The 26,918-nt window shown below is 52.1% G+C and overlaps 1 protein-coding gene across 1 annotated transcript in view; it reads left to right on the forward strand.

Moving 5' to 3' along the window:
* Positions 1 to 375: 375 nt before the first annotated feature.
* The window catches only part of LOC142488379 (uncharacterized), a 56,905-nt gene continuing 30,362 nt past the window's right edge, over positions 376 to 26,918 (forward strand). Inside the window, 7 exon segments of the mRNA XM_075588850.1 lie at positions 376 to 1,011; positions 10,414 to 10,512; positions 10,779 to 10,892; positions 12,196 to 12,309; positions 16,093 to 16,206; positions 16,588 to 16,707; positions 25,400 to 26,867. Of these exon segments, the coding sequence (XP_075444965.1) occupies positions 10,494 to 10,512; positions 10,779 to 10,892; positions 12,196 to 12,309; positions 16,093 to 16,206; positions 16,588 to 16,707; positions 25,400 to 26,867 (1,949 nt within the window). The 5' untranslated portion in view covers positions 376 to 1,011; positions 10,414 to 10,493.

Consider the following 26,918-nt stretch of genomic DNA (forward strand, 5'->3'; position numbering starts at 1 on the left):
CCTCACTACATACACGGGCACAGAGTATATCACCAGACGGCACTACACACACGGGCACAGAGTATATCACCAGACCTCACTACACACACACGGGCACAGAGTATATCCCCAGACGGCACTACACACACGGGCACAGAGTATATCCCCAGACGGCACTACACACACGGGCACAGAGTATATCACCAGACGGCACTACACACACGGGCACAGAGTATATCACCAGTGCACAGCCAGCACCATGTGGAGTTTTCCCCAGGGTGTACTCACTGTACCTTGCTTGGGAGCCCACCAGGGGTCACTGTTCCATAGAAGCTCAGGAGGAGCTGGTTAGAGGGCGCTCTGGCCTCTCCTCTCCTCTCTCTATGGTCCCTCTGCTGCAGCCGGATGTCCTGCTGTGTGAGGAAACCCTGATCCTGATTCCTGAATCGGATCATTCCGCCTCCTGCTGGGGATGATCACACATCGCCCAGCAGACGTGAAGCCCCCTGTGTGAACGCGGCCTTAAGTTATATGCTTTTCCCTCATCTGAAACAACCAGTCCCTGTGTATATTGCAACATTATTGTTACAAATACCCTTTACACAGCCACTAGTCACTGAGCCACTCCTCCTCAGACCTCACTGTCTCCTGAGGCTACAGGCACAGCAATGATAACACAAAGACACACACTGCTTCAGTGACACATGGCCCTGCTCCCACACACAGCACAGAGTGTGATAGGAAGGACTGTCCCACTCCCAGCCTGTAACCTGATCCTGAGCACAGACTGTCCCACATCCTGAGGGGAGAATCCAGGTCACTCCCACAGGGAAGGACTGAGAGATCACAGGGGCTCCCCCCACCCTCCATAGGAAGTACACACACAGTGAGGAGGGGATAAAGTGCACATCTCAGGCACTGAGGGGGGGACACACTGAGGAATAGGCTCTGAAGCCTCTAAGTCCCTTTTCCTGTGTCCCCCTCACATTGTCCACCCCCTGCCGCACAGAGATCTTCAGCCTGTGTTATTGGGTAAGTGCTTTCCTCCTCCTCCCTTCCCCTCCCTTGTGTGACCTGTGCACATTATCCCAGTGCTGTTCTGAGCTTCCTTAGGGCCGTTCTATAGTGTGTGCGTACTTGCCTGGCCGCACCCTGACGGCGCGCACGGTAAGCACCCGCTTTCCCTGAGCCTCAGCGTGCCTCAGCGGTAAGCCTGGCCGAGGCCTAAGCCCCCCTCTTCCCCTCCCCACCCCCAGATAAGCACCGCTTTGTCTTACTAGCCCCCCTCTTTCCCTCCCCACCCCCACATGAGCACAGCTCAGCAGTATTGCCACTTTAACGTTTCCTGCTCCAAACCATAATCTTTCTGTTTTTTTCCTGGTCAAGAGGTCGAACTTGCTGCTCCAAAAATGTACTTAAAAGGCGAGATAATAAGTAGATTTAATAATAGTTTGAACTTGTAGGAGGACAAGAGACGCCTCTGTCTGACTTCCTTCTCTCTGACTTTTCTGCATTTAATAAACATGCTGGTGTGTGTGTGTGTGTGTGCGTGTGTGCGTGCGTGCGTGCGTGCGCATGCACGTTTGTGTGTGTGCGCGCGCGCATGCACGTTTGTGTGTGTGTGTCTCTGTGTGCCAGTATTTAGGCTGCGCTTTTAGTACCGGCGACAGCGATGCGACTTCGCGACAGAAAAATGCATTGCCGCCGTCGCTTGCGCTTATAGTAATATGGTAGCGATCGCTGGAAGTCATCTCAATTTTATTTTTCCAGTAGCCTGACGTCGCGGGCACTATAAGCGCAGCCAAAGGCCTCTGCCAGGGTGGCGCTGGGCGGGCACGCTGACGCTGGCCGCTATGAAACACATTGCGGGAACGTGTGAGCAAGCGCCCGCCCGCGCATGCTCGGCGCTTAGATGCTTGCCAGGCAAGCAAATTTGAATTTGGTGCTCGCGCGTCACGTGAGCGGCTAGCCCAATGAGGGCGAACCAGCCCTGTGACTTCTTGGCCGCGCCCGCACCTAGCCGGCCACGACTCGCCAGCGCGCCCGCTCCCTGCATGGCTGCTGCCACGCTGTCACTGAGCTCGCTCATGCGCTGACATCACCATCTCTCCAGGTATGAGCGATCAGCTGTCCAGCAATACATTTAGAGGGGGGCGAGGGGGCGTGTCCTTGGCTGGATCGTGTCTCCCTGTGTGTCCTTCAATTCTCCTCACCCCCCTTTCCCCCCCCCCTCCCTTTTGCCTTACTTGGGTGTTCACCAGGGGCCGCTGATCTATCAGGAGAGGAGTTTGTTTGGGGGGCGCTCTGGTCAGCTTGAGTTTTTTTTCCTTCGGTGTTCCTTTTTTGCTGTATTTTCCGGTGTTTGAAATCTGATTTCGGTCAGGTTCAAATTTTCTGGGAATCCTTGAAATTTCCTGGAAAGGGGAAACACTGCAGCTCTGTCTTGCTAAACACCTTACACCCGTTCCCCACCTATGGCAACGTGACGTCATGACGCCGGAGCGCAGGTAAGTGGGGGTTAGGGGGGCGTGGGAGTGAGGGGACCGCCAGTAGGGGGGCGCAGGGAAAAAAAGTTTGCGCCCCCCTGAATTAACCCATTAGAGCCTTAATGGCTGGACATACACACAACAATATATATGTATATCTTTATATTGCGCCCACAGTGTACTCGGCACGTTACAAAAGAGACAAACAGTACAGGGAATTATAATACAATAAGTGCAACAAATTTAGGCATTAGGAAAGGGAATCCCTGCCCCGGGGAGCTTACAATCTGAATGTTGGGAGAGTTACAGAGACGGCAGGTGAGGGAATACGTGCAGTAGATGCTAGTGCTTGGCTACAATGGCTGGTAGGAGTGACTGTGGGTGTGGGGCAATAGCCATAAGCTATTAAAATGCTTCATTTAAGTTGGGAGTTTTAAGGTTTGTCTTTAATGTGGAGAGAGAGTGTGCTTGGCATATACTGTGTGTGAGGGAGTCCCACAGGTAAGGGGAAGTGAGGGAAAAGGGTTTAAGGTGAGGGAGAGCAGTAGAGGTGAAAGGGCTGGAGAGGAGACAGTTATGGGTAGAGCTCAGAAGACAAGTTTTTTTTTAATATATTATATTATATATATATATATATATATATATACAGTGTTCGACAATTATATACATTTACTCGCCCGGGGCGGGTGGATTTAACCCCCGGGCAAGTAAATATTGGCCCAAGCAGCACACGTGTGTTTTTAAAATTTCCCGCGCTCGCGCTGCTGTTTTTCCCGCGCTCGAAAAAAAAAAAAAGCCGGAGGCGGGTTCATGTTGTTGGGGGAGATTACCCCGCCTCCGGCTCTCTGAGCAGTGGCCTCCCTCCTCAGCGCTTCCACTCCTCCCCCTTCCGGCAGCCAGCCCTTCCACGCCTGTTTGCCTCAGGCCCCTGCAGGGCCATCCGCCCTGATGGCCAGCTCAGCTGTTAGCAGGGGAAATCCCCTAACCGGAGCTGCTCCCTGCTCTAAGCAGGGGAAATCCCCTAACCGGAGCTGCTCCCTGCTCTAAGCAGGGGAAATCCCCTAACCGGAGCTACTCCCTGCTCTAAGCAGGGGAAATCCCCTAACCGGAGCTACTCCCTGCTCTAAGCAGGGGAAATCCCTCACCCGGTGCTGCCCCCGCTGCCATGTGCGACCCCTCCTGCCGTGTGGGGGGCCCACTGCCTTGCAGGTGAGTGTTTGTGTGTGTGTGTGAGTGACAGACTGTGTGTGTGTGTGTGTGTGTATTTGTCTGAGTGAGAGTGAGTGTCTGTGTGTCTGTGAGTGTGTCACCCTCTCTCCCTCTCCCTGTGTCACCCTCTCCCTCTTCCTGTGTCACCCTCTCCCTCTCCCTGTGTCACCCTCCCTCTCCCTGTGTGACCCACCCTCTCCCTCTCCCTGTGTCACCCTCTCCCTCCCTGTGTCACCCTCTCCCTCCCTGTGTCACCCTCTCCCTCCCTGTGTCACCCTCTCCCTCCCTGTGTCACCCTCTCCCTCTCCCTGTGTCACCCTCTCCCTCTCCCTATGTCACCCTCTCCCTGTGTCACACTCCCTCTCCCTGTGTCACACTCCCTCTCCCTGTGTCACCCTCCCTCTCCCTGTGTCACCCTCCCTCTCCCTGTGTCACCCTCCCTCTCCCTGTGTCACCCTCCCTCTCCCTGTGTCACCCTCCCTCTCCCTGTGTCACCCTCCCTCTCCCTGTGTCACCCTCCCTCTCCCTGTGTCACCCACCCTCTCCCTGTGTCACTCTCCCTCTCCCTGTGTCACTCTCCCTCTCCCTGTGTCACCCTTTCCCTGTGTCACCCTCTCCCTGTGTCACCCTCTCCCTGTGTCACCCTCTCCCTGTGTCACCCTCTCCCTGTGTCACCCTCTCCCTGTGTCATCCCCTCCCTCTCCCTGTGTCACCCCCTCCCTCTCCCTGTGTCACCCCCTCCCTCTCCCTGTGTCACCCCCTCCCTCTCCCTGTGTCACCCCCTCCCTCTCCCTGTGTCACCCCCTCCCTCTCCCTGTGTCACCCCCTCCCTCTCCCTGTGTCACCCCCTCCCTCTCCCTGTGTCACCCCCTCCCTCTCCCTGTGTCACCCTCCCCCTCCCTGTGTCACCCTCTCCCTCCCTGTGTCACCCTCTCCCTCCCTGTGTCACCCTCTCCCTCTCCCTGTGTCACCCTCTCCCTCTCCCTGTGTCACCCTCTCCCTGTGTCACCCTCTCCCTGTGTCACCCTCTCCCTGTGTCACCCTCCCTCTCCCTGTGTCACCCTCCCTCTCCCTGTGTCACCCTCCCTCTCCCTGTGTCACCCTCCCTCTCCCTGTGTCACCCTCCCTCTCCCTGTGTCACCCTCCCTCTCCCTGTGTCACCCTCCCTCTCCCTGTGTCACCCTCCCTCTCCCTGTGTCACCCTCCCTCTCCCTGTGTCACCCTCCCTCTCCCTGTGTCACCCTCCCTCTCCCTGTGTCACTCTCCCTCTCCCTGTGTCACCCTCTCCCTGTGTCACCCTCTCCCTGTGTCACCCTCTCCCTGTGTCACCCTCTCCCTGTGTCACCCTCTCCCTGTGTCACCCTCTCCCTGTGTCACCCTCTCCCTGTGTCACCCTCTCCCTGTGTCACCCTCTCCCTGTGTCACCCCCTCCCTCTCCCGGTGTCACCCCCTCCCTCTCCCGGTGTCACCTCCTCCCTCTCCCTGTGTCACCCCCTCCCTCTCCCTGTGTCACCCCCTCCCTCTCCCTGTGTCACCCCCTCCCTCTCCCTGTGTCACCCCCTCCCTCTCCCTGTGTCACCCCCTCCCTCTCCCTGTGTCACCCCCTCCCTCTCCCTGTGTCACCCCCTCCCTCTCCCTGTGTCACCCCCTCCCTCTCCCTGTGTCACCCCCTCCCTCTCCCTGTGTCACCCCCTCCCTCTCCCTGTGTCACCCCCTCCCTCTCCCTGTGTCACCCCCTCCCTCTCCCTGTGTCACCCCCTCCCTCTCCCTGTGTCACCCTCTCCCTGTGTCACCCTCTCCCTGTGTCACCCTCTCCCTGTGTCACCCTCTGCCTCTCCCTGTGTCACCCTCTGCCTCTCCCTGTGTCACCCTCTGCCTCTCCCTGTGTCACCCTCTCCCTGTGTCACCCTGTCCCGCTCCCTGTCACCCTCCCTCTCCGTGTCACCCTCCCTCTCCGTGTCACCCTCTCCCTGTGTGACCCACCCTATCCGTCTCCCTGTGTCACCCTCTCCCTGTGTCGCCCTCTCCCTCTCTCTGTCACCCTCTCCCTCTCTCTCCCTCTCCCTGTGTCACCCACCCTCTCCCTGTGTCACCCACCCTCTCCCTGTGTCACCCACCCTCTCCCTGTGTCACCCACCCTCTCCCTGTGTCACCCACCCTCTCCTTGTGTCACCCACCCTCTCCTTGTGTCACCCACCCTCTCCCTGTGTCACCCACCCTCTCCCTGTGTCACCCACCCTCTCCCTGTGTCACCCTCTCCCTGTGTCACCCCCTCCCTCTCCCTGTGTCACCCCCTCCCTCTCCCTGTGTCACCCCCTCCCTCTCCCTGTGTCACCCCCTCCCTCTCCCTGTGTCACCCTCTCCCTCTCCCTGTGTCGCCCTCTCCCTCTCTCCCTCTCCCTGTGTCACCCTCTCCCTCTTCCTGTGTCACCCTCTCCCTCTCACTGTGTCACCCTGTCCTGCTCCCTGTCACCCTCCCTTTCTGTGTCACCCTCTCCCTGTGTGACCCACCCTCTCCGTCTCCCTGTGTCACCCTCTCCCTGTGTCACCCTCTCCCTGTGTCACCCTCCCTCTCCCTGTGTCACCCTCCCTCTCCCTGTGTCACCCTCCCTCTCCCTGTGTCACCCTCCCTCTCCCTGTGTCACCCTCCCTCTCCCTGTGTCACCCTCCCCCTCTCCCTGTGTCACCCTCCCTCTCCCTGTGTCACCCTCCCTCTCCCTGTGTCACCCTCCCCCTCCCTGTGTCACCCTCCCCCTCCCTGTGTCACCCTCCCCCTCTCCCTGTCACCCACCCTCTCCCTGTGTCACCCACCCTCTCCCTGTGTCACCCACCCTCTCCCTGTGTCACCCTCTCCCTGTGTCACCCTCTCCCTGTGTCACCCACCCTATCCCTGTGTCACCCTCTCCCTGTGTCAAACTCTCCCTGTGTCACCCTCTCCCTGTGTCACCCTCTCCCTGTGTCACCCCCTCCCTGTGTCACCCCCTCCCTGTGTCACCCCCTCCCTCTCCCTGTGTCACCCTCTCCCTCTCCCTGTCACCCTCTCTCTGTGTCACCCTCTGCCTCTCACCTTCTCCCGGTGTTACTCTCTCCCTGTGTCACCCTGTCCCGCTCCCTGTCACCCTCCCTCTCTGTGTCACCCTCTCCCTGTGTGACCACCCTCTCCGTCTCCCTGTGTCGCCCTCTCCCTGTGTCGCCCTCTCCCTCTCTCTGTCACCCTCTCCCTCTCTCGTCTCCCTCTCTGTCTACCTCTCTCTGTCTCCCTCTCCCTCTCTCTGGCTCCCTCTCTCTGTCTCCCTCTCCCTCTCTCTGTCTCCCTCTCCCTCGCACTCTCTTCTTCGCTCTCTCTGTCGCACTCTCTCTTTGTCTCTCATTCTCTCAGTGTGTGTCTCTCATTCTCTCTCTTTCTCTGTGTCTCTTTTTCTCTCTCTTTCTCCGTGTGTCTCTCTTTCTCTCTGTGTGTGTGTGTGGGTGTGCCGCTCTCTGTGTGTGTGTGTGTCTGTCTGTCTGTCTGTCTCTCTCTGTCTGTCTCTCTCTGTGAAGCGCCGCCGTCTAGACACTGGTTAAGGGGTTCAGGAAACTAGTCATTCACATCTGGCTTTTATTTCTAGATCCGACATTGACACACACACACACACACACGTCTAATTGTAGTATAATGTAATACAATAAATACATTTATGTCAAAAATGAATGTTGTTCTGACTAGGAATTTATTAAATGTATTTTATTTATATATTTTATTTTAAAGCGGGGTACACACCCCCTCCACAAAATGTTCAGGGCACTCTACAACTGCAGCGGCCGTTATTTGAAAAATTCACGCGGTGTATAAATCGGAATACCCATGTCATGGCGCGTGATGTTTTCCAAATGTACTGCCTTAGACGTGTGTTGACCCGGGTTTCTATCGGGTGCAGAAAATTGCATTTTAGCACGGGCTGCAATACCGTCGAGAAACTCAAGTGGGCGCTCGCAAGTTGTTGTCTTAAAATCTAATACCAATTCAACCTGTCTTTTATTGCCGTACAGTTCAGCAAGTGTGTGTGTATAATTGTAATTTGAAGGTTAACGTTACGAGTTTATACTGTATAGTGTACATGGGAAAGAAGTCCTTTCTGAGGCTCCTTAGCCATACACAAATTAAAAATATGATGATACATACTGTATACAGGATAATAAAGGGAAAAGGAGTAATACAAAAATACATTGTCGCTTCATCCGAATGTTAAATATTTTTTCTGCTCATGCGTGTACAGTATGTCTAAATGGCACCTTGTTGAAACGCATATGCGTGTCATCACATTTAGGCGCATGCATGTATGACTTCTCATTCAATGTGAATTTGAAGTCTGAAAAAAAAAAACGTTTTTGTTTTGTTTCTCGACATGGGCTTGCATAACAATTTTGCTATTCTTAGAATCAATCACTAGCTTTTTAATTCTACACTAGTCATGTACAGGCATACCCCGGTTTAAGGACACTCACTTTAAGTACACTCGCGAGTAAGGACATATCGCCCAATAGGCAAACAGCAGCTCGCGCATGCGCCTGTCAGCACGTCCTGAACAGCAATACCAGCTCCCTACCTGTACCGAATCTGTGCGCAAGCGGGGAGACTATAGAGCCTGTTACAAATGCCTTATTTACATCAGTTATGCACGTATATGACGATTGCAGTACAGTACATGCAGCGATAAGTGGAAAATAGGTAGTGCTTCACTTTAAGTACATTTTCACTTTACATACATGCTCCGGTCCCATTGCGTACGTTAATGTGGGGTATGCCTGTATACTGTACTTTATGAGGTGGGTGGCATACTGTGATTATTATTTGGGGGTGTGGGGTTCAAAACATTATGTTGACCTGTTCAAAAGATTTCTTTGAACTAATAATCCAGCATACAGCCCTCCCCCTCCCCTCCACCCCCCAACACAGACACAAACGGCTAAAGTATTTCTTCTGCTTATCGACACCTCCCCCAAAACCATTCATTTGTAATTGGAGGCTTTGTGGCTTAGTGTAATCTTCCTGAGCCCGAGTTCAAACACACATGCGTACGTGTGAAAAGACCTTGGGTTGGGGCTTTGGCGAGAATGACTTCTCATTCAATGTGAATTTCAAGTCTGAAAAAACAACTTTGTTTTGTTTCTCGACGGGCTTGCATAACAATGTTTGATTCTAAGAATAGCAATCACTAGCTTTTTAATTCTACACTACAGTCATGTATACTGTACTTTATGAGGTGGGTGGCATACTGTAATTTTTATTTGGGGGTGTGGGGTTCAAAACATTCTGATGATCCGTTCAAAAGTTTTCTTTGAACTACAGTAATAATCCTGCATAAACACCCCCCCCCCAACACACACACATACACACACACACACACACACACACACACACACACACACACACACACACACACACACACACACACACACTCACTGTAATTTTAGAGAAGGAACAATTTTTTTTGTACATGATAATCATGGAAAAATGAATAATTCTTCTTCCAAATTTACAATCTTGTCTTTATTTTCTTCGTAATGGCAGCATTTCATTCTGTAGTTCTTTTGTCATTGAGAGACGGGGGGCAGTTAGTGTAAATTACTGACTGTTACTACCGTATACACACAGTACAATACTTTTACCCATATCCCCCCACCCCCCTTCCTGTAGTGCTGTAGCTCTGAAAAGAAAAAATGAGTGCATTAAAGGCATAGAGTATTTCACAATATTGGACTATAACTACTGTCAAACTATATACAGTATAATTGCAGTATAATTATAACACGTTATGGATTGGAGCACTGTGTCTCACGGTACCTGCCAGTATTGGGGGGGGGGGGATTTCCTGCACTTGATCTATAATTGCACTAACTACTGTATATACTGTATAACTATACTACTGTAGATTAGACAGCACACACATGTACTGTACTGTATATACAGTATATTTTAAGTGTCATACTTACCTGTATCATACTTACTGTACCTGTACTTGCCTTACTAGAGTACAGTACATTACTACATTCCGGTGGCCTGCCCATTACGCTCTAAAAGAGCGGGCAACACGCTAGCTATATGATCTATATATTTATTGCATCGTTGTACGGTGAGTATGTTGTTTCAGAAACTCAGTATTCCTTTAGCCAATTTATCCTTTTTGGACGGTTTCACAACTTTTCTGATATGATCCTTCATCTGATGCCATACCAATTCGATGGGATTCAAATCTGGTGATCTGGAATTGGAGGGGGGGAAAGGTGAATTAGTTAGAGATATAAACAGTGTAAAACATTGAGTTACCGTACAGTACAATGGAGAACTGGTGAACTTACTCCGGTGGCGTCTTTACCCAGTTGATACCGCTCGCAAGAGCAGCAGACGCCGGGTGTTTCGGGTCATTGTCCTGGAAGAAACGGTGACCAAATGGGAAATCATGCCTAATGTATTCAACAATATCGGGGACTATTTGCTCTTGGAAAAATACTTTATCCATGATTCCTGGAACAAGAAAAGAAAAATGTACCAAATACTGTACACTACAGTTGTACAGTGCATAAGGCCACTGCATGTGAATTTGTGCATTATTCTACCCTCAAAGATGATGTCTTCTCTGACTCATTTTGGCATTGTTTTCTTTTAATATTAGGTTAGAAAGCTTATACTAAATGCTGCATATTTATCCAATAAGACGAATTGTACTAATAACATTTCTTCTGTTTCTCTTTTATACAGGCACAGCTAACATCCAAGTAATATAAATAGAGGAGCCTCCTATCTCCGCACCTCCCAGAGGAGCGCTGCCCACTGCCAGCATGGATCCACACTTATTAAGTGAGTAGAGGAGATATTTTGGTGACTTAGAAATCTGCCTGGAGGGAATATCTGGTTATTTTGCAGTTTTATGTGTCAAACACCATAACACATTAATCTTATTTTCTTCTAAAACCATCAGCAGGTAAGATATAATATGCCTTCAACTCCAAGTAATTTTCTGCCAGTAACACATTTCTTTATAACATGTATTATAGTACACCAATATCACAAGAAGAGCCCCAACTCCCAGCTTTACTTGATGTATTTTACTTTTCTTATTGCAGGTTTTCCAGTGGTTGTGCTAGAGAGGTTAAAGATTAAGACAGAGACAGAAGAGGCAGACACTGGGGAACATCTGATCCCAATAAAGAGAGAAATAGATTCATTTCCTGTTGGGGGTAAGTACCCTGACACCCTCATTTTGTCTTTAATCGATTTGTTTAAAAAGTGGCCTGCAATGTCTGGGAAAATAACATTAAAGCACTGATAGAATTACAGTGGCGACAAAGTTAATTCTTACATTTGCCCGGTCTCGGCCGCGGCAGATACCGTGCGTGCGCCGAATTGTCCCGCGCGCGCACCGGAGCCTCGGAGGATCGGTCCTCCGATCGGGGCATCCCGCTCCCCTCTCCGTGTCCCCCAGAGCCCCCCACCGCCATCCCCCACATCTCGGGACACCAGGGCTCCCTTCGGGGAGCCCTGGGCACGCACGCCGTGCGCGCACGCTCCCGATGAAGCGTGACCGCGCATCGGTGACGCGCGGCACGCAGAGGGAATTCAGGGAAAAAGCCGCGAAACCTTGCGGCTCTAGCCGTATTAGAATAAACTTTGTCGCCACTGTATAAGCCATACGTTCTAATGAAAGAAAGACATACGTTCTAATGAAAGAAAGACAGGGGGTGTGCCGAGCACGCGCGTTCTATGTGAAACTTCTTTGTGTTTTGTCAGTGAAATTGTATTTTTATGTTTTTGATTGAATTAAAATTTTGAGAGTATAATTACAATTTCAGGGATAAAACACGAGGTGTCACTTAGAACGCGCGTGCTCGGCACACACCACGTTTTTTTTTTGTTTTTTTTTTTAAACTACATGGCCAAGGTCACCTCTGAAAGACCAGGACGGAGAGGACTTGATGTTGTGCACGATACACAATTAGACAAGGCGTATTATAAAGACAGATAATTGTGCTTTTAGTTCTGATTAAATGGTCAGCCTGGGCAGACAGAACTTGAGACCAGAGACACTTCTGCGCATGCGCAAGTGCTTGTGCACGTGTCTGATCGCATTTTCGTCTCCAGCAACGATTTCCAGTCATGTGAGATTAGCCAGCGGGGGTGCACGCCTAACTCCCGTTACACATTTTCATCTTCATGAAGGAGTTTTGTCCTATGGGAATTTAGTAGGTGCCAGCAAAAAAGTTTCACTTCAAAACGCATACTTGATTTGTCTAAGGTTGTTATAGTGAGAATATTTTTTGCTATTCAGATTTGAGCATTTTGTAGCTTCAAAAACGACCAAATGTTTTCAGCATTCGGGGGTAAAACCTCCCTCAGCACTCAAAGGGTTAACCACAAAGTAAAATCAGTGACTCCTCTACTCCCTTAGGAATCAGTATAACGTATTTCTGTAGAGTGATATCACAAGAAGAAGAGTTTCTGTTCCCAGCTTCACATGATGGATTTTCCTTTTCTCGTTGGCAGGATTTCCAGTGATTGTACCAGAGAGGCTGGAGATTAAATCAGAGAAAGAAGATTCAGACACGGAGGAACATCTGACCCCAATAAACAGAGAAGTTGTTACGTTTCCTGTCGATGGCGAGTACCTTACGATCCTTTTGTGTAGACAAAGGTTATATTGTTACAAGTAGTATGGTCACCTGTAGGAAATAGTTGGGGTCAATTGCCTCTCATATGAAGTCCCCAGGCTTGGTGGTGTTCTGGCACAAGCCACATGCAGCACAGTTAGAGGAGCAATGTGGCTCTCAAAGGAGTATAGCCGTTTGTAATGTGTAGTTATTATTCTCTGACCATCAATGGCTGGGATGGAGCACATTTGGAAAATATTTTTTCTTCTTCATGGGAACCTTCCCCTCTCTGACCAGTGTATTCTGTTATGCTCAGGCCCAGTGTATTCTGTTATACTCAGTCCCAGTGTATTCTGTTATACTCAGTCCCAGTGTATTCTGTTATACTCAGTCCCAGTGTATTCTGTTATACTCAGTCCCAGTGTATTCTGTTATGCTCAGTCCCAGTGTATTCTGTTATGCTCAGTCCCAGTGTATTCTGTTATGCTCAGTCCCAGTGTATTCTGTTATACTCAGTCCCAGTGTATTCTGTTATACTCAGTCCCAGTGTATTCTGTTATACTCAGTCCCAGTGTATTCTGTTATACTCAGTCCCAGTGTATTCTGTTATACTCAGGCCCTGTGTATTCTGTTATACTCAGGCCCTGTGTATTCTGTTATACTCAGTCCCAGTGTATTCTGTTATACTCAGTCCCAGTGTATTCTGTTATACTCAGTGCCAGTGTATTCTGTTATACTCAGGCCCAGTGTATTCTGTTATACTCAGTCCCAGTGTATTCTGTTATACTCAGTCCCAGTGTATTCTGTTATACTCAGTCCCAGTGTATTCTGTTATACTCAGTCCCAGTGTATTCTGTTATACTCAGACCCAGTGTATTCTGTTATACTCAGTCCCAGTGTATTCTGTTATACTCAGTCCCAGTGTATTCTGTTATACTCAGACCCAGTGTATTCTGTTATACTCAGCCCCAGTGTATTCTGTTATACTCAGTCCCAGTGTATTCTGTTATACTCAGTCCCAGTGTATTCTGTTATACTCAGTCCCAGTGTATTCTGTTATACTCAGGCCCTGTGTATTCTGTTATACTCAGGCCCTGTGTATTCTGTTATACTCAGACCCAGTGTATTCTGTTATACTCAGGCCCAGTGTATTCTGTTATACTCAGACCCAGTGTATTCTGTTATACTCAGCCCCAGTGTATTCTGTTATGCTCAGTCCCAGTGTATTCTGTTATACTCAGACCCAGTGTATTCTGTTATACTCAGTCCCAGTGTATTCTGTTATACTCAGTCCCAGTGTATTCTGTTATACTCAGTCCCAGTGTATTCTGTTATACTCAGTCCCAGTGTATTCTGTTATACTCAGTCCCAGTGTATTCTGTTATACTCAGACCCAGTGTATTCTGTTATACTCAGGCCCAGTGTATTCTGTTATACTCAGTCCCAGTGTATTCTGTTATACTCAGTCCCAGTGTATTCTGTTATACTCAGTCCCAGTGTATTCTGTTATACTCAGTCCCAGTGTATTCTGTTATACTCAGACCCAGTGTATTCTGTTATACTCAGGCCCAGTGTATTCTGTTATACTCAGTCCCAGTGTATTCTGTTATACTCAGTCCCAGTGTATTCTGTTATACTCAGTCCCAGTGTATTCTGTTATACTCAGTCCCAGTGTATTCTGTTATACTCAGTCCCAGTGTATTCTGTTATACTCAGTCCCAGTGTATTCTGTTATACTCAGACCCAGTGTATTCTGTTATACTCAGACCCAGTGTATTCTGTTATACTCAGTCCCAGTGTATTCTGTTATGCTCAGTCCCAGTGTATTCTGTTATACTCAGACCCTAAATGTGAAGATAATTCAAAAGCTTCAGACAGCTCAAAGAAATATGGTGAGACATATGTTGGGTATTGTTCATAGAGACAGGAAAAAAATGAATGCATTTGAAAAGAAGCAAAAGTCTGTTCCATTATCACAAGGGAAAACATTTCAAATTATCAGTGGGACTGACATCACAAATATAAATTACAATCCTTTGACAAATATTGTACTCTGCTGTGTTCCAAAGGATATCACTAGACAAAGGCAATGACCAAAAAGTCTGTCTGCCTATCTGCGAGTCTGCCTGTCTGCGAGTCTGCCTATCTGCGAGTCTGCCTGTCTGCGAGTCTGCCTGTCTGCGAGTCTGCCTGTCTGCCTGTCTGCGAGTCTGCGAGTCTGCCTGTCTGCGAGTCTGCCTGTCTGCGAGTCTGCCTATCTGCAAGTCTGCCTGTCTGCGAGTCTGCCTGTCTGCCAGTCTGCCTGTCTGCGAGTCTGCCTGTCTGAGAGTCTGCGAGTCTGCCTGTCTGCGAGTCTGCCTATCTGCGAGTCTGCCTATCTGCGAGTCTGCCTATCTGCGAGTCTGCCTGTCTGCGAGTCTGCCTGTCTGCGAGTCTGCCTGTCTGCGAGTCTGCCTGTCTGCGAGTCTGCCTGTCTGCGAGTCTGCCTGTCTGCGAGTCTGCCTATCTGCGAGTCTGCCTGTCTGCCTATCTGCGAGTATGCCAGTCTGCCAGTCTGCCAGTCTGCCTGTCTGCGAGTCTGCCTATCTGCGAGTCTGCCTGTCTGCGAGTCTGCCTGTCTGCGAGTCTGCCTGTCTGCGAGTCTGCCTGTCTGCGAGTCTGCCTGTCTGCGAGTCTGCCTATCTGCGAGTCTGCCTGTCTGCGAGTCTGCCTGTCTGCGAGTCTGCCTATCTGCGAGTATGCCAGTCTGCCAGTCTGCCAGTCTGCCAGTCTGCCTGTCTGCGAATCTGCCTATCTGCGAGTCTGCCTGTCTGCGAGTCTGCCTGTCTGCGAGTCTGCCAGTCTGCCTGTCTGCGAGTCTGCCAGTCTGCCTGTCTGCGAGTCTGCCTATCTGCGAGTCTGCCTATCTGCGAGTCTGCCTGTCTGCCTGTCTGCGAGTCTGCCTGTCTGCGAGTCTGCCTATCTGCGAGTCTGCGAGTCTGCCTGTCTGCGAGTCTGCCTGTCTGCGAGTCTGCCTGTCTGCGAGTCTGCCTGTCTGCGAGTCTGCCTATCTGCGAGTCTGCCTGTCTGCGAGTCTGCCAGTCTGCGAGTCTGCCAGTCTGCGAGTCTGCCTGTCTGCGAGTCTGCCTATCTGCGAGTCTGCCTGTCTGCGAGTCTGCCTATCTGCGAGTCTGCCTGTCTGCCTATCTGCGAGTCTGCCTATCTGCGAGTCTGCGAGTCTGCGAGTCTGCCTGTCTGCCTGTCTGCGAGTCTGCCTGTCTGCGAGTCTGCCTGTCTGCGAGTCTGCCTGTCTGCGAGTCTGCCTGTCTGCGAGTCTGCCTATCTGCGAGTCTGCCTGTCTGCGAGTCTGCCTGTCTGCGAGTCTGCCTGTCTGCGAGTCTGCCTGTCTGCCTGTCTGCCTGTCTGCCTCTCTGCGAGTCTGCCTGTGTCCCTGTCTGCGAGTCTGCCTGTGTCCCTGTCTGCGAGTCTGCCTGTCTTAAGTGCTCGCTCGCTCTCTCTTTTGCCGGCTCGATGGCTCTGACACATTGGATCACTACCAGCATGGATCCACACTTGTTGATTAGAGGAGATATTTTAGTGGCTTTGAAATCTGCAAGGGAGGAAATATCTGGTATTTTTTGCGAGTAAAACACTCAAAGTAATCTTGTTTTTTTTCTATAGAAGCCATTTTCTGCCAGAAGGGCTAGTAACGTTTCTTTATATAATGTATTGTATATCAATATCAGAGGAGGTGATATAAGAAGCGCCCCCACTCCCAGCGTTACAGGATGGATTTCCCTTTTCTCATTGCCAGGTTTCCCAGTGGTTGTGCCAAAGAGGTTGGAGATTAAGTCAGAGACAGAAGAGACCGACACTGAGGATAATCTGACCTCAATAAAGAGTGAAATAGATTCATTTCCTGTTGGGGGTAAGTACCCTTACACCCTCATTTGTCTTTATTCAATGTGTTTAAACAGTGGCCTGAAATGTCTGCAATATTAGGGAATATAACATTAAAAGCACAGATAGAATTATAAGCGATACGTTCTAATGAAAGAAAAAGCACGTGATTTTGTTAGGGTTGTACTGAGAATATTATTGTTATTGAGGTTTGAGCATCGGTAGCTCCAAAAACTCAAAAATGTTTTCAGCACTTAAAAACTCCCTCTGCTCTCAAAGGGTTAATAGCCAAGTAAACTCAATGCCTTCTCTCCCTTTGGGAATCAGTACAGAGTATTTCTGTATAGTGATATCACAAGAAGTGCCCCCACTCCCAGTTTCTTTAAAGGATGGATTTTCCTTTTCTTATTGACAGATTTTCCCGTGATTGTACCAGAGAGTTTAGAGATTAAATCAGAGAAAGAAGAGCCAGACACAGAGGATCATCTGACTCCAATAAACAGAGACGTTGTTACATTTCCTGTAGATGGTGAGTATCTTAAGATACTTTTTTGTAGACAAAGCTATCTTGTTACAAGGAGTATGGTTGCCTAAGGGAATATTCTGGGTCAGTTGCATCCCGTATGAAGTCCCCAGGCCTGCTGGGTATTCGGGAACAAGCCAAATGCAGCACAGGTATAGGAGCAATGTGGCTGTCAAATTAGTACAAAAGTTTAAAATGTGGTTATTAGTCTCTGACCATCAAATGATGGGATGGAGCTCATTTGGGAAAGTGTCTGTCTCTCTGTGAGTGCGTTAGAATGGCCACTATCTGGACATGTGTGTGTGCCAAGCATGCGCATATTAAATGAAACTTCTTTGTGTTTTGTGACAGAAATTGCATTTGTGTTGGTGATGTTTTAATTAAAAATCAAAACCTCTCTGTGTGTATCGCTGTGTCTCTCTCTCTCTGTGTCTCTCTCTCTCTGTGTCTCTCTCTCTCTGTGTCTCTCTCTCTCTGTGTCTCTCTCTCTCTGTGTCTCTCAGGCTAAGGCCCCGGTCACGGCGCTCTAATGCGCGCCCGCGCTTTCGGCTGCGCGTTCCGGCGATTCCCCGGTCTGCAGCTCACTGCAGGAGCAGAGACCGGGGGGGCGTGGCGGAGGAGTGACGGGGGCGCGGCCATGACGTCTCCCGGCAGGTTCGCCCTCATTGGCTGAACCGCCAGGGGGGCGTGCCTAGCCGCTCGATGCGAGTTCCTGCTTTCAATTCTATTGAGAGCAGGAGTAGCTCTCGCGCGAGCGCTGCGGCCCCCCCTCGCAGCGGGCCCGGCGCCGTTGCGGGGAGGGTTCTGGTGCAGCATGCAGCGGGGGCAAGGCCTCACTCTGTCTCTCACTCTGTCTCTCACTCTGTCTCTCACTCTGTGTCTCACTCTGTGTCTCTCACTTTGTGTCTCTCACTTTGTGTCTCTCACTTTGTGTCTCTCACTTTGTGTCTCTCACTTTGTGTCTCTCACTCTGTGTCTCTCACTCTGTGTCTCTCACTCTGTCTCTCACTCTGTGTCTCTCACTCTGTGTCTCTCACTCTGTGTCTCTCACTCTGTGTCTCTCACTCTGTGTCTCTCACTCTGTGTCTCTCACTCTGTCTCTCTCTCACTCTGTCTCTCTCTCACTCTGTCTCTCTCTCACTGTCTCTCTCTCTCTGTCTCTCTCTCTCTGTCTCTCTCTCTCTGTCTCTCTCTCTCTGTCTCTGTCTCTCTCTCTCTGTCTCTGTCTCTCTCTGTCTCTCTCTGTCTCTCTCTGTCTCTCTCTGTCTCTCTCTCGTCCTCTCTCTGTCTCTCGTCCTCTCTCTCGCTCTCGTCCTCTCTCTCGCTCTCGTCCTCTCTCTCGCTCTCTCTCTCTCTGTGTTTCTCTCTCTCTCTCGCTCTGTGTTTCTCGTTCTCTCTCGCTCTGTGTTTCTCGCTCTCTCGCTCTGTGTTTCTCGCTCTCTCTCTCGCTCTGTGTTTCTCGCTCTCTCTCTCGCTCTGTGTTTCTCGCTCTCTCTCTCGCTCTGTGTTTCTCGCTCTCTCTCTCGCTCTGTGTTTCTTGCTCTCTCTCTCGCTCTGTGTCTCTGTGTTTCTCGCTCTCTCTTTCTCTCGCTCTCTCTCTCGCTCTGTGTCTCTCGCTCTGTGTCTCTCGCTCTCTCTCGCTCTGTCTCTGTGTTTTCTCGCTCTCTCTCTCGCTCTGTGTCTCTGTGTTTCTCGCTCTCTCTCTCTCTCGCTCTCTCTCTCGCTCTGTGTCTCTCGCTCTGTGTCTCTCGCTCTCTCTCGCTCTGTGTCTCTGTGTTTTCTCGCTCTCTCTCGCTCTGTGTCTCTGTGTTTCTCGCTCTCTCTCGCTCTCTCTCTCGCACTGTGTCTCTCGCTCTGTGTCTCTCGCTCTCTCTCGCTCTGTGTCTCTGTGTTTTCTCGCTCTCTCTCTCGCTCTGTGTCTCTGTGTTTCTCGCTCTCTCTCTCGCTCTGTGTCTCTGTATCTCTCGCTCTCTCTCTCGCTCTGTGTCTCTGTGTTTCTCGCTCTCTCTCGCTCTGTGTCTCTGTTTCTTGCTCTCTCTCTCGCTCTCTGTCTCTGTGTTTCTCGCTCTCTCTCTCTCTCTGTGTTTCTCGTTCTCTCTCTCGCTCTCTGTCTCTGTGTTTCTCTCTCTCTCTCTCGCTCTGTGTTTCTCTCTCTCTCTCGCTCTGTGTTTCTCGCTCTCTCTCGCTCTGTGTTTCTCGCTCTCTCTCGCTCTGTGTTTCTCGCTCTCTCTCTCGCTCTGTGTTTCTCGCTCTCTCTCTCGTTCTGTGTTTCTCGCTCTCTCTCTCGCTCTGTGTTTCTCGCTCTCTCTCTCGCTCTGTGTTTCTCGCTCTCTCTCTCGCTCTGTGTTTCTTGCTCTCTCTCTCGCTCTGTGTCTCTGTGTTTCTCGCTCTCTCTTTCTCTCGCTCTCTCTCTCGCTCTGTATCTCTCGCTCTGTGTCTCTCGCTCTCTCTCGCTCTGTGTCTCTGTGTTTTCTCGCTCTCTCTCTCGCTCTGTGTCTCTGTGTTTCTCGCTCTCTCTCTCTCTCGCTCTCTCTCTCGCTCTGTGTCTCTCGCTCTGTGTCTCTCGCTCTCTCTCGCTCTGTGTCTCTGTGTTTTCTCGCTCTCTCTCGCTCTGTGTCTCTGTGTTTCTCGCTCTCTCTCGCTCTCTCTCTCGCACTGTGTCTCTCGCTCTGTGTCTCTCGCTCTCTCTCGCTCGGTGTCTCTGTGTTTCTCGCTCTCTCTCTCGCTCTGTGTCTCTGTGTCTCTCGCTCTCTCTCGCTCTGTGTCTCTGTGTTTTCTCGCTCTCTCTCTCGCTCTGTGTCTCTGTGTTTCTCGCTCTCTCTCGCTCTCTCTCGCTCTGTGTCTCTGTTTCTTGCTCTCTCTCTCGCTCTCTGTCTCTGTGTTTCTCGCTCTCTCTCTCTCTCTGTGTTTCTCGTTCTCTCTCTCGCTCTCTGTCTCTGTGTTTCTCTCTCTCGCTCTGTGTCTCTGTGTGCTCGCTCTCTCTCTCGCTCTCTGTCTCTGTGTTTCTCGCTCTCTCTCTGTGTTTCTCGCTCTCTCTCTCTCTGTGTTTCTCGCTCTCTCGCTTTGTGTCTCTCTGTGGCTCTCGCGCGCTCTCGCTCTGTGTGACTCGCGCGCGCTCTCTCGCTCTGTGTGACTCGCGCGCGCTCTCTCGCTCTGTGTGACTCGCGCGCGCTCTCTCGCTCTGTGTGACTCGCGCGCGCTCTCTCGCTCTGTGTGACTCGCGCGCGCTCTCTCGCTCTGTGTGACTCGCGCGCGCTCTCTCGCTTTGTGTGACTCGCGCGCGCTCTCTCGCTCTGTGTGACTCGCGCGCGCTCTCTCGCTCTGTGTGACTCGCGCGCGCTCTCTCGCTCTGTTTGACTCGCGCGCGCTCTCTCGCTCTGTGTGACTCGCGCGCGCTCTCTCGCTCTGTGTGACTCGCGCGCGCTCTCTCGCTCTGTGTGACTCGCGCGCGCTCTCTCGCTCTGTGTGACTCGCGCGCGCTCTCTCGCTCTGTGTGACTCGCGCGCGCTCTCTCGCTCTGTGTGACTCGCGCGCGCTCTCTCGCTCTGTGTGACTCGCGCGCGCTCTCTCGCTCTGTGTGACTCGCGCGCGCTCTCTCGCTCTGTGTGACTCGCGCGCGCTCTCTCGCTCTCTGTGACTCGCGCGCGCTCTCTCGCTCTCTGTGACTCGCGCGCGCTCTCTCGCTCTCTGTGACTCGCGCGCGCTCTCTCGCTCTCTGTGACTCGCGCGCGCTCTCTCGCTCTGTGTGACTCGCGCGCGCTCTCTCGCTCTGTGTGACTCGCGCGCGCTCTCTCGCTCTGTGTGACTCGCGCGCGCTCTCTCGCTCTGTGTGACTCGCGCGCTCTCTCGCTCTGTGTGACTCGCGCGCGCTCTCGCTCTGTGACTCGCGCGCGCTCTCTCGCTCTGTGTTACTCGCGCTCTCTCGCTCTGTGTGACTCGCGCTCTCTCGCTCTGTGTGACTCGCGCTCTCTCGCTCTGTGTCTCTGTGTCTCTGTGTCTCTCGCTCTCTCGCTCTCTCGCTCTGTGTCTGTGTTTCTCGCTCTCTCTCTCGCTCTGTGTCTCTGTGTTTCTCGCTCTCTCTCTCGCTCTGTGTCTCTGTGTCTCTCGCTCTCTCTCTCGCTCTGTGTCTCTCGCTCTCTGTCTCTGTGTTTCTCTCTCTCTCGCTCTGTGTCTGTGTTTCTCCCTCTCTCTCTGTGTTTCTCGCTCTCTCTCTCTGTGTTTCTCGCTCTCTCGCTTTGTGTCTCTCTGTGGCTCTCGCGCGCGCTCTCTCGCTCTGTGTGACTCTCGCGCGCTCTCTCGCTCTGTGTGACTCTCGTGCGCTCTCTCGCTCTGTGTGACTCTCGTGCGCTCTCTCGCTCTGTGTGACTCTCGTGCGCTCTCTCGCTCTGTGTGACTCGCTCTCTCTCACTCGCTCTGTGTTTCTCGCTCTCTCTCGCTCTGTGTTTCTCGCTCTCTCTCTCTCGCTCTGTGTTTCTCTCTCGCTCTCTTTCTCGCTCTGTGTTTCTCGCTCTCTCTCTGTGTTTCTCTCTCTCTCTGTGTTTCTCGCTCTCTCAGTTTGTGTCTCTCTGTGGCTCTCGCGCGCTCTCTCGCTCTGTGTGACTCGTGCGCGCTCTCTCGCTCTGTGTGACTCGCGCTCTCTCGTTCTGTGTTTCTCGCTCTCTCTCTCTGTGTTTCTCGCTCTCTCTCTCTGTGTTTCTCGCGCTCTCTCTCTCGCTCTGTGTCTCTCGCTCTCTCTCTCGCTCTATGTTTCTCGCTCTCTCTCTCGCTCTATGTTTCTCGCTCTCTCTCGCTCTGTGTCTCTCGCTCTGTGTCTCTGTGTTTCTCGCTCTCTCTCTCGCTCTGTGTCTCTGTGTTTCTCGCTCTCTCTCTCGCTCTGTGTGTCTGTGTTTCTCGCTCTCTCTCTCGCTCTGTGTCTCTGTGTCTCTCGCTCTCTCTCGCTCTCTGTCTCTGTGTTTCTCTCTCTCTCTCTCTCTGTGTCTCTGTGTCTCTCGCTCTCTCTCGCTCTCTCTCTCGCTCTCTCTCTCGCTCTCTCTCTCGCTCTCTGTCTGTGTTTCTCGCTCTCTCTCTGTGTTTCTCACTCTCTCGCTTTGTGTCTCTCTGTGACTCGCGCGCGCTCTCTCGCTCTGTGTGACTCGCGCGCGCTCTCTCGCTCTGTGTGAATCGCGCGCGCTCTCTCGCTCTGTGTTTCTCGCTCTCTCTCTCTCGCTCTGTGTTTCTTGCTCTCTCTCTCGCTCTGTGTTTCTCGCGCTCTCTCTCTCTCGCTCTGTGTTTCTCGCTCTCTTTCTCGCTCTGTGTTTCTCGCTCTCTCTCTCTGTGTTTCTCGCTCTCTCGCTCTGTGTGACTCGCGCGCGCTCTCTCGCTCTGTGTGACTCGCGCGCGCTCTCTCGCTCTGTGTGACTCGCGCGCGCTCTCTCGCTCTGTGTGACTCGCGCGCGCTCTCTCGCTCTGTGTGACTCGCGCGCGCTCTCTCGCTCTGTGTGACTCGCGCGCGCTCTCTCGCTCTGTGTGACTCGCGCGCGCTCTCTCGCTCTGTGTGACTCGCGCGCGCTCTCTCGCTCTGTGTGACTCGCGCGCGCTCTCTCGCTCTGTGTGACTCGCGCGCGCTCTCTCGCTCTGTGTGACTCGCGCGCGCTCTCTCGCTCTGTGTGACTCGCGCGCGCTCTCTCGCTCTGTGTGACTCGCGCGCGCTCTCTCGCTCTGTGTGACTCGCTCTCTTTCTCGCTCTCTCTCGCTCTGTGTTTCTCGCTCTCTTTCTCGCTCTCTCTCGCTCTGTGTTTCTCGCTCTCTTTCTCGCTCTCTCTCGCTCTGTGTTTCTCGCTCTCTCTCGCTCTGTGTTTCTCGCTCTCTCTCTCGCTCTGTGTCTCTGTCGCTCTGTGTTTCTCTCTCTCTCTGTGTTTCTCGCTCTCTCGCTCTGTGTGACTCGCGCGCGCTCTCTCGCTCTGTGTGACTCGCGCGCGCTCTCTCGCTCTGTGTGACTCGCGCGCGCTCTCTCGCTCTGTGTGACTCGCGCGCGCTCTCTCGCTCTGTGTGACTCGCGCGCGCTCTCTCGCTCTGTGTGACTCGCGCGCGCTCTCTCGCTCTGTGTGACTCGCGCGCGCTCTCTCGCTCTGTGTGACTCGCGCGCGCTCTCTCGCTCTGTGTGACTCGCGCGCGCTCTCTCGCTCTGTGTGACTCGCGCGCGCTCTCTCGCTCTGTGTGACTCGCGCGCGCTCTCTCGCTCTGTGTGACTCGCGCGCGCTCTCTCGCTCTGTGTGACTCGCTCTCTTTCTCGCTCTCTCTCGCTCTGTGTTTCTCGCTCTCTTTCTCGCTCTCTCTCGCTCTGTGTTTCTCGCTCTCTCTCGCTCTGTGTTTCTCTCTCTCTCTCTCGCTCTGTGTCTCTGTCGCTCTGTGTTTCTCTCTCTCTCTGTGTTTCTCGCTCTCTCTCTCTGTGTTTCTCGCTCGCTTTGTGTCTCTCTCTGTGTCTCTCGCTCTGTGTGGCTCTCGCGCGCTCTCTCGCTCTGTGACTCTCGCACGCTCTCTCGCTCTGTGTGACTCTCATGCGCTCTCTCGCTCTGTGTGACTCTGGTGCGCTCTCTCGCTCTGTGTGACTCTCGTGCGCTCTCTCGCTCTGTGTGACTCTCGTGCGCTCTCTCGTTCTGTGTGACTCGCGTGCGCTCTGATTCTGTGTGACTCGCGCGCGCTCTCTCGCTCTGTGTGACTCGCGCGCGCTCTCTCGCTCTGTGTGAATCGCGCGCGCTCTCTCGCTCTGTGTGATTCGCGCGCGCTCTCTCGCTCTGTGTGACTCGCTCTCTTTCTCGCTCTCTCGCTCTGTGTTTCTCGCTCTCTCTCGCTCTGTGTTTCTCGCTCTCTCTCTCTGTGTTTCTCGCTCGCTTTGTGTCTCTCTCTGTGTCTCTCGCTCTGTGTGGCTCTCGCGCGCTCTCTCGCTCTGTGACTCGCACGCTCACTCGCTCTGTGTGACTCTCGTGCGCTCTCTCGCTCTGTGTGACTCAGGTGCGCTCTCTCGCTCTGTGTGACTCTCGTGCGCTCTCTCGCTCTGTTTGACTCTCGTGCGCTCTCTCGTTCTGTGTGACTCGCGTGCGCTCTGATTCTGTGTGACTCGCGCGCGCTCTCTCGCTCTGTGGCTTGTGCTCGCTCTGTGTGACACGCGCGCGCTCTCTCTGTGTGGCTCTCACGCGCTCTCTGTGTGGCTCGCGCGCTCTCTCTCTCTTTGTAGCTATCGCGCGCTCTCTCGCTCTGTGTGACTCGCGCGCGCTCTCTCGCTCTGTGGCTCGTGCGCTCTCTCTCGCTCTGTGTTTCTCGCTCTCTCTCGCTCTGTGTTTCTCGCTCTCTCTCTCTCTCGCTCTGTGTCTCTGTCTCTCTCTCTGTATCTCTATCTCTCTCTCGCTCTGTGTCTGTCGCTCTGTGTTTCTCGCTCTCTCTCGCTCTGTGTCTCTGTCGCTCTGTGTTTCTCGCTCTCTCTGTGTTTCTCGCTCTCTCTGTTTTTCTCGCGCTCTCTCTCTGTTTTTCTCGCGCTCTCTCTCTGTGTTTCTCGCGCTCTCTCTCTGTGTTTCTCTCTCGCTTTGTGTCTCTCGCTCTGTGTCTCTCGCTCTGTGTGGCTCTCGCGCTTTCTCTCGCTCTGTGTGACTCTCGCGCGCTCTCTCGCTCTGTGTGACTTGCATGCGCTCTCTCGCTCTATGGCTCGTGCTCGCTCTGTGTGACTCGCGCGCTCTCTCGCTCTGTGTAACTCTCGTGCGCTCTCTCGCTCTGTGACTCTCGTGCGCTCTCGCTCTGTGTGACTCGTGCGCTCTCTCTGTCTGTGTCTCTGTCTGTCTGTGTCTCTGTCTGTCTGTGTCTCTGTCTCGCTGTGTCTCTGTCTCGCTGTGTCTCTGTCTCGCTGTGTCTCTGTCTCGCTGTGTCTCTGTCCCGCTGTGTCTCTGTCTCGCTGTGTCTCTGTCCCGCTGTGTCTCTGTCTCGCTGTGTCTCTGTCTCGCTGTGTCTCTGTCTCGCTGTGTCTCTGTCTCGCTGTGTCTCTGTCTCGCTGTGTCTCTGTCTCGCTGTGTCGCTATGTCCCTGTCTGTCTCTCTCTCTGTCTCTCTCTCTGTCTGTCTCTCTCTGTGTGTGTGTGTGTGTGTCTGTCCGTCCTGCTGCTGGTGTGCCGGTGCCTTCTGCGCCGGCGCACCCAGTCGGAGCCAGCTCCCCCCGGCGAAGGTGCAGGCACACGGCAGACTAATTCAGACCCGACGCGTTTATCTTCACCGGACAGGGAGGACAAGTTATCCGTAACGGAGTCCCCCGGCCCGTAGCAGCCCCCATTCTCTCCCCCGGCGGAGCTGCGGACACGGCGGACTGTTTAGTCTGTGTCCTCTCTCTCCCATAGATCCAGCGCTGCCTTAATGCTCACTGGTGAAAGCTGGCAACTGTATGTCTGTCAGTGTGTGTCTCTCTCTCTTTTTGTCTGTCTCTCTCTTTCTGTGTGTCTGTCTCTCTCTCTGTTTGTGTCTGTCTGTCTGTCTGTCTTTTTCTCTCTCTGTGTGTGTGTGTCTCACTGTCTGTCTGTCTCTCTGTGTCTCTCTCTCTCTCTCTCTGTGTGTCTCTCTCTCTCTGTGTCTCTCTCTCTCTGTCTCTGTGTGTGTCTCTCTCTCTGTCTCTGTCTGTCTCGGTCGGTCTCTTTCTGTGTCCCCCATGGATCCCAACTTTTTATTTTTTTTACTCCCGTTAGAGAACTGTCTGAACGAGGAGCAGAACTGGAACTATGATATATCTAGAATTTGGGTGACTCCCCGCATCACAGAAGGGCCAAAAAACTATTATTCCTGTGACATGTTGGACACGTGCAAGGAACCATTGCCACATGATGGTGAATTTGCAGGCCTTGTCTGCACTAGGGAGCAACCCTTTACCTGTACAGACCGCGGGATAAGTTTTTCACTGAAGGGTAAACTCCTTTCACACCAGAAAATTCACAGAGCGGAGAAACCTTTTAATTGTAAAGAGTGTGGGAAAGAGTTAAGTACTAAGAGGAGCTTCCTCAATCACCAGAAGATTCACACAAGGGAGAAACCTTTTACATGTATGGAGTGTGGGAAACAATTCAGTGTTAAGGACATCCTCCTCAGACACCAGAAAATTCACACAGGGGAGAAACTATTCAAATGTTCAGAGTGTGGGAAACAATTCAGTGTTAAGGACAACCTCCTCAGACACCAGAAGATTCACACAGGGGAGAAACCATTCACATGTACAGTGTGTGGGAAAAGCTTTTCTGAAAAGAAGCACCTCCTCACACACGATAGGATTCACACAGGGGAGAAACCATTCACATGTACGGTGTGTGGGAAACAATTCAATGTTAAGGATCACCTCATGAGACACCAGAAGATTCACACAGGGGAGAAACCATTCACATGTACTGTGTGTGGGAAACAATTCACTGTTAAGGATCACCTCATCAGACACCAGAAGATTCACACAGGGGAGAAACCATTCACATGTACAGAGTGTGGGAAAAGCTTTTCACAGAAGCTATACCTCGTCTCACACTACAGGATTCACACAGGGGAGAAACCATTCACATGTACAGTGTGTGGGAAATCATTCGGATATAAGAGCACCTTACGCAAACACCGCAGGATTCACACGGGGGAGAAACCTTTCACATGTACAGAGTGTGGGAAACAATTCAGGTATAATGGCGACTTCTGCAAACACTGCAAGATTCACACAGAGGGGAAACCTTTCACATGTACTGAGTGTGGGAAAAGCTTTTCACAGAAGCTATACCTTGTCTCACACTACAGGATTCACACAGGGGAGAAACCATTCACATGTACAGAGTGTGGGAAATCATTCGGATGTAAGAGCACCTTACGCAAACACCGCAGGATTCACACGGGGGAGAAACCTTTCACATGTACAGAGTGTGGGAAACAATTCAGGGATAAGAGCGACTTCTGCATACACAGCAGGATTCACACAGGGGAGAAACCTTTCACATGTACAGAGTGTGGGAAAAGCTTTTCACGGAACATGCAACTCGTCTCACATTGCAGGATTCACACGGGGGAGAAACCATTCACATGTACAGAGTGTGGGAAATCATTCGGATGTAAGAACACCTTACGCAAACACCGCAGGATTCACACGGGGGAGAAACCTTTCACATGTACAGAGTGTGGGAAACAATTCAGGTGTAAGAGCGGCTTCTACAGACACCGCAGGATTCACACCGGGGAGAAACC

Source organism: Ascaphus truei, chromosome 2 (genome assembly GCF_040206685.1).
Source record: "Ascaphus truei isolate aAscTru1 chromosome 2, aAscTru1.hap1, whole genome shotgun sequence".
NCBI classification, from domain to species: domain Eukaryota; kingdom Metazoa; phylum Chordata; class Amphibia; order Anura; family Ascaphidae; genus Ascaphus; species Ascaphus truei.